Raw genomic sequence first — 12,788 nt, 5'->3', positions numbered from 1 at the left:
ATTTATTTATTGTGTTTTTAGAATATATAGGTGGTGGGTTTTTTTGTTTTTTGCTTTTTCTTAAACTGGATTTAGTCATATCAAAAATTCTCCCAATGTTTTGAATTTCACATGCCCTCAAGGGGAAGTTTGCTGGCTGAGTCTTTTTTACTCTTCCTAATTTGTTTGATTATGTAAATCTATTTTATAAATAGACGAATTGAACATCTGCAGGCCATTCAGTCAGTCAATAACGAGGCATTTAACAGAGGCTCCACTCAAGAAGCATAAAATTTGGCCCCGGCTACGGTCCCATGAACCAAATACACACAAAAATTGTCTGTGTTAATTGAGAGCACAAATATCCGCAGCGCTCATCTCAAGTTTGCACCCATTTGAGGTCACATGTGAACACCTCAGAGCATCAGAAAGCTTTGTCATCAACATTTACACCCACTTTAGTTTGACTCAACACAGAACAACAATCGATTGCGGAATGAAAATTGAATCCCATAATAAAAAGGTGAAGGATAAAAAAACACAGCTAAATACATTTTCAACTTCAAGCACATGACAATTATATCCTAATCCTAATTAAAGCGCACTCATTCCAAATAAAGAGCCTCAAAAGAGTCCTCAGTTGTTATTTTCAGTGAGGAGTAGGTCATTTCTGGAGGATGAGTAATATACCAAAGCTACTATGACATTGCAAACTGTAAAAAACAAAAATTTCAAAGGATATTGGAACATCTCCATTATGGTCTGTCCCTCAGTAGGGTGGTTAATATGGACAGGATCGTGGTCGGACAGTGAGTGTTTTTATTTTTATTTTTTTTAATGAAAATTGAATAAAAACATACTGAAACCCATAAGATTAGTTGATTATTGTGCTATACATACACATCTATTTATACTGTGGCATTTTATTTTTATTTTCTTAAACAGGCGACGTTTTGTATTTAGGTAATATTGTCAAAAGATGTACACCTATATACACCTTTGTGGAAACAAAGAATAAAATGCAGGTCAAACCATAACTGATATGAAGTTGTGGTGTTTTACACCGGCAAGTGCAAAACTGTAACTTCCGACAAAACTCTGACCAGAGCTCCACAGTTTCTTACTTCTCTATTGCATGCAAATACTTATGAGATATGTGATGTTTGCAGGATTGTGAAGTCAAGTTCATTCTGCTCCAAAGGTTGACACATATAATCCTGGCATTGTTCACGATTAAACTCATAACTACAGTCCTCCACACTGTACATGTTCACGGATCCATTTTGTGGTTCAGATACTGTTTGTAGTTTGCAGTTTGAGCAAGAACTCAAGGAACAGGGTCATATTGTTTTTCCTCATTGCTTTTCGGACATAAAATTAACTAAGCACATCTTAGTTAATGCCATATATCATTAAACAAAAATAATACCCACACAAAAAAATTTCGCTTAAGCAAGAGTGACAACTCTTGAATGTGTTGCACGTTCAAAACATTTTCTCTTCGTTTTTGTCTGTGACGATGAAAGTGTGAGCTAACCGGAAAGAAATACTAGAAATTAAGAGGTAATTTTGCCTCTAAAGTATATGAAGAAATCTATATTCACCCAAAGCAAATGTACTCACTTACTTTCATGATGTTACGATAAGACTGGGTCTGGGGTGCTGGTTAATAGATTGTTTCATGTCAGTAAAAGAAAAAAAGCTTTAATTAAGGGCTTTTGGTTTTCAGAAACATAAACGTAATCAGTAGAAAATATCTGTTACTAATATGTTACATGATTTGCCTCTTGGATTCAACCTGTACATGCATATCCATGTCTTTGTGTATGAATGTTTTCTTTTGATCCAGGACTCAGGGATTGATATTGGAAACATCTCAGAGAGAAAAGCATTGAGGAAGAGACTGCAGTGCAAAACTTTCCGCTGGTACCTGGTCAACATCTACCCCGAGATGAGGATGTACAGCGACACCATCGCCTATGGAGTTGTAAGCCTTGCTTTCCTTCACCGCTTTAATCCACTGTCTAAAATAAACCAGAACATGCCTATAGCTGTGCCCAAGCAAATCCTTTAAATCCACCACGCTACTTTCATAATGCATAAATTTACCGCACATTTTACGTTGCTTTGCTTGCTTGTTTTCATTAATTTTTTTGTTCTTTGCATTGATTAAAAAGATAAATTCTCCAAATCTAGCTTTATATGTGAAACACATTCCCTTGAAGGGCTTTGCAGACACGTTTGACAGAAATACTGACAGCCAGCAGGACAAGCTGGCTGCGCTTCTATTTACCCATTTCTAGTTGTTCTCAAATAGCTTTATTTCCACAGTCCTCCCACCTTGCATCAACACGATGGATCCTAACCCAGACTGGCACACAAACTGCACTGTAAAACCAGAGATTGTTTGTGACCAATAGATATTTTTGTATATTTTGTAAATATACAAAAATATATTATTCTTCCTTACACAGAGGAAGAATAAACTGGCGTCGTTAAAATAATTTGTTCAGTTGAGTTTACTTCATTATTCTACATTTGTCACAGGCATTTGATGGTCTGTAGTCGGTCAGGATGGCTGGAGGATTTGTCACATGCTGCTGAATGTTGACCTCATTTAATGCAAGAGAGAACAGTTTATGTTTTTTTTAACTATAATCCATGATGACATTTTGTTATTTAAGATTTCTGCAGAACTAAACTGAAATAACTCTGTCATGCTAGCCTGTCTTGTGATTTTAATTTGATGTGATTTTTTTTTTCTTTTTGTCGAGCATTGTTTTTCTCCTGGATATTTTCAGCTTTTCATGAAGCATTATATACATAAAATGAAACAGAAGTTTAAAGAAACATTCTCCTCTTAAAGCTCAACCATATTAGTTTCTTAACCTTCTCTGGTCATAATGTTTTGTAGGGTTTTATTAACCTAACATGTAATCGTGCGTCTCCAGGCTTCAGTTACCCCGACTCTCCATCCTTGTCCCAGGAAGGTGAATGTAAGAGTTGTCATTTTAACTCAACCATGTTTTGGTTTTTTTATTGAGAAGTTCAGAAAAATCTGAAGGATTGTTTTAACCCACTATTATCACCAGGCACCATTCAAACCTTTCGTTGAAATACAACATACATTACAGGAGCCCAAAGGGGTTTTAAATGTGACTATGCTTTCACAGGTGTCAATCAGTTCTGTCTGTTTGCTGTTTTGTCCCCTGCATTCAAAATGTCTGGTCTTGTGTTGTTTACCTAACAGTCAAGGTACCTGTGGGTTTGCTGATTATCAGATAGACATATTTATCTCCAATGCAAGCTGGGAGCTGAAATCATTCCCAGATGTGTTTTTATTATCACCCGTGTTTGCCTATTTTTCTCTCCTCTAAAACCACTATCCCTGAAGCTTCCCACTGTGCACTTTGTACCTTGCAATCAGGGAGACCTTTGTCATGACGAGCATGAATAATTTTCCTTTGGGCCTGGAAAGGCTGAGTCATGTTCACGAAGCGTATCTCATCTGATTTGCATTTTTATAATGCAAAATTGACTTTAAGCAGATTCTGAACAGGTTTCTCATTTTAGAAGTTCTAACTCACTCCAGCTTCTTCTGTACTTTTGAATTTTGATTCAGTTTTTCATGTGAATCACAGCAAAGGTGGGAGGCTTGAGCAGCTTTCTTTCCCTCTGTGGTTGCAAAATTTCTACATTCTTGGAAACATTTTCATTACTAAAATAAACTGCTGAAAACTTAATGATCCCTCCCATTCAGATGGGGAATAATGCTCTGCAGGAATTAGGAGAATTTATGGATGAATTAACCTCTGTCTGCATGTGTTGCATTGATAATTTACAAAGTAAATCCCACCAAGGATCTGAAGTAACATGTTACAAACTCATATATTTTTCATTTCACCCAGCCCAACGTAATAAATAATTATATTGTGACTTTTCAGACTTATTTAACAAAACAGATGGACTGAGGCCTGTTTGGTTTTAGAACCATCTAAAACACATCTGCTTATTTACACAGGATTTTAAGGCCAAATTATTCTGTATGCTAGTTTTACTACATTCTGGGGTCAGTAAGGGTTGATTTATTTAAAAAAATATATATTTTTAGAAAACCTTCTAAAATCTTAATATGTCTTATAATGCCTAAAAAGAGTATTTTCTTAGTTATTTTCTTTCTTGTACTGCGTCCCATTAGATAGCTGTATTTGTTGCCAGACTGATGTTTCAGGTGACAAATAAGCAGTTTGCTGGAGAGGGGTGGATTTATGAAGTTCGTGGTAAACATCTTTTTATCCTTTTTCACCCAGTATGTAGAGCAAAATTAGACATTGCGTCAGAAGTGGATGTTCTACTTGTTACAATATTTATTACAAATATCTGGTCAAACAGTTTTACACCTCTGTAAAACAATGTTCTTTATTATGTATGTTTCTTTTTTGTCAGCTGAGAAACTCTGTGAAGAACGATCTGTGTCTGGACCAGGGACCCGACAACGACAACGTCCCCATCCTGTATCTGTGTCATGGGATGACACCACAGGTTAGAACCTGCTTTTTATATTCTTTTCTTTCTCTCTGTTCTTCTGTGGTACATCTTTAGTTTTTTCGTCTGCCGCCATCAGTAGACAATCGAGAAAAAAATCCCCTCTTTGCTTTTCAATAACTTTTAACCAAATATCATGATCGACTTCTCAGGACTTTCTGAATAGAAATAGCATTTTTTTTTTCTCCAAGAAAACTTACTACAAACATTATTGTGTTGTTTTCAGTTTTCTGTCAGAAGATGTGATTTTAGTAGTGACTTATAAGAGAGTAAAAACATTTAGACTAAATTTCAGCCCCATTGTTTTGGAGATCATAACAGCTTGTTTATAAGAGGCGGGTTTTTTCTCAGTTCTCATTACTCAATGTCCTAAACTCTCTGAACCGCTTGTTCAGGATATATTTCAGCTAAATAACCTGGAGTTTAAGTGTTAGCAAAGCATGATAATCATTTATTTTCTCCTGCCTCTTCCAGCTCATATTGATTGTTCCATCCCATTACATCTGAACAGATTGCTTTCAGACATTGTTAAACTTTCCTAGAGACAGAGATCTCCCATTATCTCTGCTCAGTCGGAGGAATCTGCAGGACACATTTTCAGACTTAGTACACCTGTGTTGATGACATCACAGGTGTAGATTTAAAACCTGATTCAAACTTACAGCCTTGTTTGGTGATTACAAAACCTTTTCTCCGTTTTATTCAAAACATGAACACACCAGAAACAAAAGAGAGATATCTTTGGAGGGGTTTTTTGGCGTTTTTTTTTTACCATATTACATGTGCTGCTACACATGATTCCTAAATTAAATAAAAACAGATTAACATCTGTTTGCCAGCAGAGGTTATATCACAAAGACATATCTTTGCCGGTAAATGTTTCATCTTCCCTCTGAGTTTCTGTGGAGCTTCACAGTTTATCTATGTGGTCAAAATGCATCTGATTATTCCTGGAAATTAAGGATTTACATCATGTTGATCATAGCAGGACATGTTACATTAATTTAGAAATTTACAACATTATTTGTGAACCTTCTTCTACAAAGCTAATCACTATATGTAACCTATGATCTGGACTTTTAAGAGTTTAACAGCTTCAGTTAGTAACAGAGTGAACAGTATCAAATCTTCATTTGTAAATTAAGTTTGAAACTATTATTTTAACAGACACTTTATTAACTCCTCTGATTAGGGTTCAGCATGATAGGCAACATTTGAACAAACAAAAGACGATTAAAGAGACCCCTTATTATTTCAAAGACAATCTGACTTTATATTAATGTTGAATATTTTTTTCTTATCTCGGTTTATTTTTATATCTTCTTCTGGTTTTCATTTACTAAAAGTCTCGCTAATTTAGACTGAGAACCAAAGCAGAAGTTCGAACCATGACCCCTTGGTTCTTGGTTCTTTGAACATGTTTTCTACTCCATGTTTTCTACTCCAAGCGGCTCATGCATCTACAGTCAGTTCCCATCAGTGCAGACTTTTGCTGTGGGTCATGTAGGGAGTTGCCCAAGGCAAAACAATGTAAGTTGCACCAAGAGCAGGTTTTCTATTGCTTTATGTTTTTGGCATCTGCTATCAATGGGAGTTCCCACTGAGATTAAGGATACTTGACTTCATGCTTTGACTGGGACTCACTGCATTTTCTCCCACCTCAGAATCAGAAAGGACCTCCTGTCATCGGCTGGGGATTCGACTGTTTCCAAGAAAACAAAAAATATTTTTTTGGAATATGTAAAATTTATGTCACTATAAGTAGCTTTTTCTTGAGCAAGCTTTGAGCACACCTCAGACATTGTGTTTAAGCAGTGGCTGCAAACAAAGGAGATAATTATGCTGAAAGAAACGCCACACATGGAAGGAAGAGTATTGCCAAGCTTGCAGATTGTCAGCAGACGTATGACTAAAAAACCTAATCTTAAAGCCAAAAACAATAGACCAGAACGTCATATATGGCCCAGCACTCTGAACTGCTCCAAAAATGAGCAGCACAAGACAAAAGCCACGAGAAAGACAGTTTGCTCATTTGCTGTCTCTTAAAAACAAAAGTCTGGTGTGAAGGAGGCTCTTTTGGCAAAGAAAAATAAATAAGACTATAGTGAAAGCATATCGACATATTTTTTGCTGCCAAAGAAAATAAGTAAATACTCCAAAATTGTTTTACGTATTGTGATGGAAAAGTTACAATAAGGACACATCTGCTAGTCGTATTGTTATGTGTTTTTTTATTATTTCTTCTATGGTCCCACCAAGATAATGCCATTTGGGTTACATGTGCAAGGTTGAAGTTTTTTCCCACAGTTGTATGGGAAGCAGACCTTTACCCATGCTTTAGATCCTTTATCTTACATGTCCAGCAGAGCTTTGCATCCAGACTGGCTTGATTGTTGATTATCTTACTATCTCTGAGTTGTGCACAATTCATGAATAAACCTGATTGAGTGATTTTACCTGAGCAGTGCTTAGAAATAAGTTTTTTTTCCACAACAGTATATTATGAATGATACATTTACTATAACATACATCTTATGTTCCTGATTCACTCCATATCATGCTTAAATTACTAACCGGTTGATATGTTCATGTTTTCATCTGTCTTTTTAAAAACTGCAAAGACATATTTAGGATATTCAAAGCAATGCAGAGCAATAATATACAGTAAATTAGAAGCACATACTATGCATGAAAAGGTTCCCTGTGACATTATTATTAATTTTCTATGACTGTTCTTGCTGGTTGAGGTGGAGGCGGGCAGCTAATTTTACCGGCTCTCAGCAGTGCACAGTTAGATACTGTGGTCCAGTCATCGTAGGCGTGTTACGCCCTTATGGCAGGTCATCTACTAAATATGTGGGGTCGTCAATGAGTGGGAGAGAAAAAAAGAAGATAAAGTTCTGCCACATAAATGACTACTTTTTGCTTTAAGCTTCCCTGAGTATTTTCTCTTTTTACCTTTTGTTAAACCACAAAAATGAAGCCCAGAGATTTTCTGTAAAATCAAACTCTCTTTCTGTTCCTTTTTTACTTACCTTATGGATCTTAAATTTGCACAAAAGAGAGAATTAAAAGACTCATTTAGCACAAAGAACTTATTGTTAATTGCTCTGAAGCACAATCTCAGACTATGGCAGGCTTTGTGAGTACATTACACGGTTTTGCATTATTCTCGCAAATAATTTGCAGCTTTTTTCCAGCTTATCATAAGAAAACTTACAACTGAGAAAATTCTAACAGATCACTTATTTTTCTCTCCTATACTGAATAAATAAAGAGCCTGTTTGCATCACCTGTACCTTTCTTAAGTTGTATTCACCCAGGAGCGGAGTATTTTTAGCCTTAGATGTCTGTTTCATCCTTAATGACCTAGCCTCATTTACTGCACAGTTAAGCACCTTTATGGGCATGTGGAGCTCTGGGTGAGGGAGCAGCTAAATGTCAACGGTGAGCAAACACTTTTTCACTTTGGCATGTGGTCTCTCTTTCAGAATGTGTACTACACCAGTAACCAGCAGTTCCTTGTCGGACTGCTCAGTCCCACCGTTGATGACGACGACAACAAGTGCCTGGTGGACGTAAATGGCAGGCCACGCCTCATTGAGTGTAGCTACGCCGCAGCCAAACGTATGAAGCTCCACTGGCTCTTTACTCAGGTGATGATTCCTAAAACATGCTGTCACCTTTACTACACCTACTACACTTTCGACTGCAAAGCGAGTGCATCGACACTGAAGGACACATGACTATAATATAGAGTAGTAAGAGAAGAACTTAGTGATTTTAAAAGTTCTGTTAGGAACTACAGCAGTTCTCCTGCACAGACTCCTTAAAACTGTTTACTGTAAATACACCGACAGTTAAAGTTTTTTTTCTTCTTTTTTTTGTGGCAGGTGCTTGAAAATATTGGATTCCCTTTTTATGGAGCCATTTATTTTTGTGAGTCACTGAAACTATACATTTGAGATTTCCAGCTTTGAAACTATAAGTTATTTTAACAGAACCAGGAGACATCTCACTGCATACCCGATAACAGCAATTAAGCTGGTACATATATTTTGTGGCCTCTGAAGGCTGTCATTGCCGCAGTAATCACAGGCTTCCGTTTCTCTAGCAGTAAGATGCGACTTATTCCATGTAAGTGCTTTAAAATTAGGCCTGTTTTAGAACAAAAACATCACCCTTTTGACCTTCTCAATGCTGCACTGCCACCGCTCATTTGTCTGCCTGGTTTTACACCGTCATCGGCAAAAAGGTTTTTCATGCTCGAGCTCGGATGTCACAGATCTTCACACTGATCTTTATTTTAGTTAACGCTGCATAATGCAGTAAGCGCTATGGGAGCGTGTCAGTGAGGCTGAAGCTTATCATGTCTCTGAAATGTGGCATCAATTATTGACATGGTTGTGACTGCACATGTGCAAAGTGTTGAACTGAAACGGAAATAGATCGCTTTGATGCAGCCAAAGCAACTTTACGAAACAGAAAGATCTGCAAATAAAAGAGAGGGTTTATTTGATGTTGATACAAATACCACACCAGTCTGCAGAAAACCTTCATGACTAAAGATATTTTCATCTTTTTCCATTAGAGCTGGAATATTGGTTCACTTCTTCTAGTCACCACGAGATTCACTTATTGTGATTGACTTTAAGTTGTGCTTTGCAGCATGAAAGTAATGTGTATAGATGTGCACACAGATTAGTCCGACTTGTACAAATTGCAGGAATGCCTTTTTATTCATACATTCAAATACCCATTGTTCTATCAGGAAAACCGAAAATCCAGTTTGAACCCCACAGATTGTAGCATAAATTAGATCTTCTCATGTTCACTGATCAGTAAATATTTGCAGATTTGTATTGTTCATACAAAGGAGCAAAGCTGCAGCTCAGCATTTCATTGTATAGATTAAGAGTCATTCAGAGTTTCATTTTGGACTTACCCCTCACGTTTGAAAAATTAATTATCTTTGAACTCTTGAAAGTTTAGGGTGAAAATAAGAACTGATCAGGTAAATATGTGGACAGCATAAACAAAAACAACTCTTATGGAAATACTTAAAATAAATGGGATCATTTGCCGGAGGCTATACGTAATGTCACAAAATGCTTCTTTTTGGGAGAGTAGATTTTATCTTCATAAAATTGAAATTTCCAAGTAGCAATCAAAGAGAAACGTGGCATATTGTTTCATAAGCAATAAACTCTATCTAAAGTAAGTTTTCTGTAGCTTTTAAAGGTTCCCGTTTTTAATTAAAAATTGTATAAGGATTAAATAATAGGCAAATCATAATTTTCAGCTTTTTTTTATTGACTGTTATATACGTCAAGGCCAACTAAAGTCTATAATGAACTGGGAACAAAGTATGTGACAAGAAAAGCATTTTTTTTTTTGTTTGGGCTTGTTTTATTCATTCAGTTTCATCATAGGTAGGCTGCAGACATCCTGAGACCACTTCAGTTCCTGTACACGTCTATTTTTTTCTGTCTTTTATTTCACTTGAGCTGTCAAGGTGGGAACAACGTAAAGCGTCCGGGTCCAAGACTGGGCGAGACATTTTTCCTTTAATGTTTTACTTTTATTTTTTTTTAGGTATGCAAAGAAACACCTGGCATGTTGCTTAATGAGCAATAAACTAAGTTAAGTACATTAACTAAAGTAAGTTTGTTGTAGCTTTAAAAGGTTCCCGATTTTAATTAAATACTGTGTGATTTAACAGAAAACAATATGTTCTAGGCATATGTTTCAAGCAGACAGATTGCTTGATATAATCTTTCCTTCCCACCGACTCCATCAGCATGAGTTATTGCTGGAAGAACTTATGGGCATCGGTGAATGTAGCCAATATTCAAGAAGCTACAGCCCAAGCAGAATTCAAGCTGTTTTATGCTGATGTATTTATATTAATTTTGTTAAGTCAAATTCTGGAAACCTGTCTTGGGTGAACACTGCCTGTTCCTCAGTGACCTTTATATACCTCCTTGTCCTTTAAGGGTCAACCCTGCAAGGAGTAGGGCAGTGGTTCCCAAAGTGTGGGACGCGCCCCCTGGAGGGGTGTCATGCCATTGCAGGGGAGAGGAAGGGGGGTGCAGGAAGCGGTATGGATGAATTAAAAAAAAAAAAAAAAAACAGTTACACATCAAGTCACTGACTTTCAGCATTCATTCCTCCTGGACAAACATTTTAGTGACAACAGAAAATCACTTGTGTTGTTGATTTCAAAGTAATCCATCATACCAAGCATGCATGTAGCGATAGTGGAGAGGAAAAACTCTTTGACAGGAAGAAACCTCCAGCAGAACGTGGCTCCGTACAAACAGTCATATGCCTCCACCGACTGGGTGTTCACACAGGCCTAACGTTTCTCCAAAATGCTATGATTGATTGGTGCAATGTGTTAATCTGTATTCTGCTCTTGTAGGATGTCCATTTGGTTTAAATACATGAAACAGGTCCAGGTCTAAATAGATGGTGGTTTACTGGATGCATTGAATCATAATTTGGCACAAGCCGTCCTCACATAATGGTCCATAAACAAAGGATTGTAAATATAAGTAACAGATTTCCTATGAATCTGTTACTTATTATAAATATTGTTGGTGTTTCACAGAAAAGCCAAACTTGTGTAGAAAAACACCAAGAATAATTTATATCACAGTCTTTATAAGCTGTCCTATTCTTGTGCATTTTTCCTCCCACACCTTTTAGCTCCTCTTCAGTGAAGAGCAGAGCTCTCTCTATACAACTCTCTTAACACAGTATTGACTGCTAAAGGCCTCCTCTTTGGTCAACCCTGACACTGTAATGAGTGACTGCTTTGTTTTATCAGAGCTCGGTGTCGGACTTTTAGCTGTCATATTGGTAATAGACTGTTTTATTCTGCATCTTTCTTTAGCATTGTTGTATTATCCATTAAATCCTAATATTGAAATGTTGTCCATGAATGTAAACATGATGTTAGTTCCTCCTTTATTACATATTTTCCTTCTGTCAATAATCTGAGAAAGTATGTTTTCTACTCTTTCTGATTCTTTGCCTTTAACTATGTTGACATTATCGAGGAAATCACTTCTGCAGCTTACATTGATATTCCTTAACAGCAGTGTGGGTTTAGAGAGGGGAAGTTGCATTCTGCTCAAATTGCTCTTCTCGAGCCCCGCACAATTCTAACTAGCCTGCTTTTATCTTTTTCAGGGAGGATCTATTCAGAACAGAAAATCAAAGAGATGCCTAGAGCTTGTGGTGAACAGCGACAATGAGTTTGGCTACCAACTGGCTCTGCAGAAATGCTCCGGACAGAAATGGTTCATCACAAATGTGTTGTTTAGCAACTTGCTATAATCGTGTGCCGAAGGAAAACACTGGAGTCTTTTTCAGAGCACGTCTGTGTGTATCTGGCTGCACATCAGCGCTGTGTGAAAGGACAAGAAGCAGGAAAGCGCTGCATGGTTGGATAAGTTCATTTTGAGCCATGATGTCCTCTGATGAGCGGCCATCATTTCATCCTAAATGTTAAACATTTTATTTCACCAACGAAATCAGCCATAGGTTGCAGATATTTTGCATACTTGACAAGATGGTATATTTAGTATATTTTATGGTAAATGTATTTTAGTCAGATTTTGGTTGACCTGCGTTTTCTGTTTAAATTTGCTACTGTGTAGCAAGCTTTCGAAACCTGTAATTATTTTTATTTTAGTGTCTCAGGTTTGTAGATTTACTACTCAATGAAGCTGTACAGTTGTGAAAAATGTTGAAATAAATTGGGAGATGATATTTTATAAATGTTAAAGGTTTTCTTATACGTTTATCAGTGAAAAAATGATGAGAACTACTGAGTAAAAGTGCCTTTTATATTTGTTGCCCAAAGGTGTGTGATACCATTACTGAAATTAAAAGTATTCAAAACTACAATTCATCTGTATAGTTTGCTGTTCATTTCATGTATTAGATTTATTTATATCAATTTGGCTTTATTTACCAAGTAACATATTTCAAAATGTGTATGTAGGTTAATGTGCTTCAAGGTTTGGAAAGAAACAATAAAAAAAATCACCTCACCCTAAAGAAAGCAGAGCTAATTTTGTACCTTCATGTTTTTCTACCCATTTATTCGACCTCCAGAACAGACACAAATGGTCACCAATTTGGTTCTGGATATGTACCAGAACCAATAATCATTTCATTAAAGAACCCAGAGACATTGCATTTGGCAGATTATGTGGCTGGTTAAGTTATGAAAACCTGGTGAAGTCTACTGA

At 36.7% G+C, this 12,788-nt stretch overlaps 1 protein-coding gene across 1 annotated transcript in view; it reads left to right on the top strand.

Annotated features, from left to right (window-relative positions):
• The window catches only part of galnt18b (UDP-N-acetyl-alpha-D-galactosamine:polypeptide N-acetylgalactosaminyltransferase 18b), a 79,563-nt gene extending 67,010 nt beyond the window's left edge, over positions 1-12,553 (top strand). Inside the window, exons 8-11 of the mRNA XM_055036715.1 lie at positions 1,829-1,966; positions 4,426-4,521; positions 8,016-8,180; positions 11,722-12,553. Coding sequence (XP_054892690.1) covers positions 1,829-1,966; positions 4,426-4,521; positions 8,016-8,180; positions 11,722-11,868 — 546 coding nt within the window. The 3' untranslated portion in view covers positions 11,869-12,553. The remainder of the gene's footprint in view (positions 1-1,828; positions 1,967-4,425; positions 4,522-8,015; positions 8,181-11,721) is intronic.
• Positions 12,554-12,788: the final 235 nt, after the last annotated feature.

This window comes from Poeciliopsis prolifica, unplaced genomic scaffold (assembly GCF_027474105.1).
Source record: "Poeciliopsis prolifica strain line A6 unplaced genomic scaffold, Auburn_PproV2 SCAFFOLD011, whole genome shotgun sequence".
Taxonomy (NCBI): Eukaryota; Metazoa; Chordata; class Actinopteri; order Cyprinodontiformes; family Poeciliidae; genus Poeciliopsis; species Poeciliopsis prolifica.
Note: the sequence above shows the minus strand (reverse complement) of the source record. Positions and strands in the feature narration are given on the sequence as shown.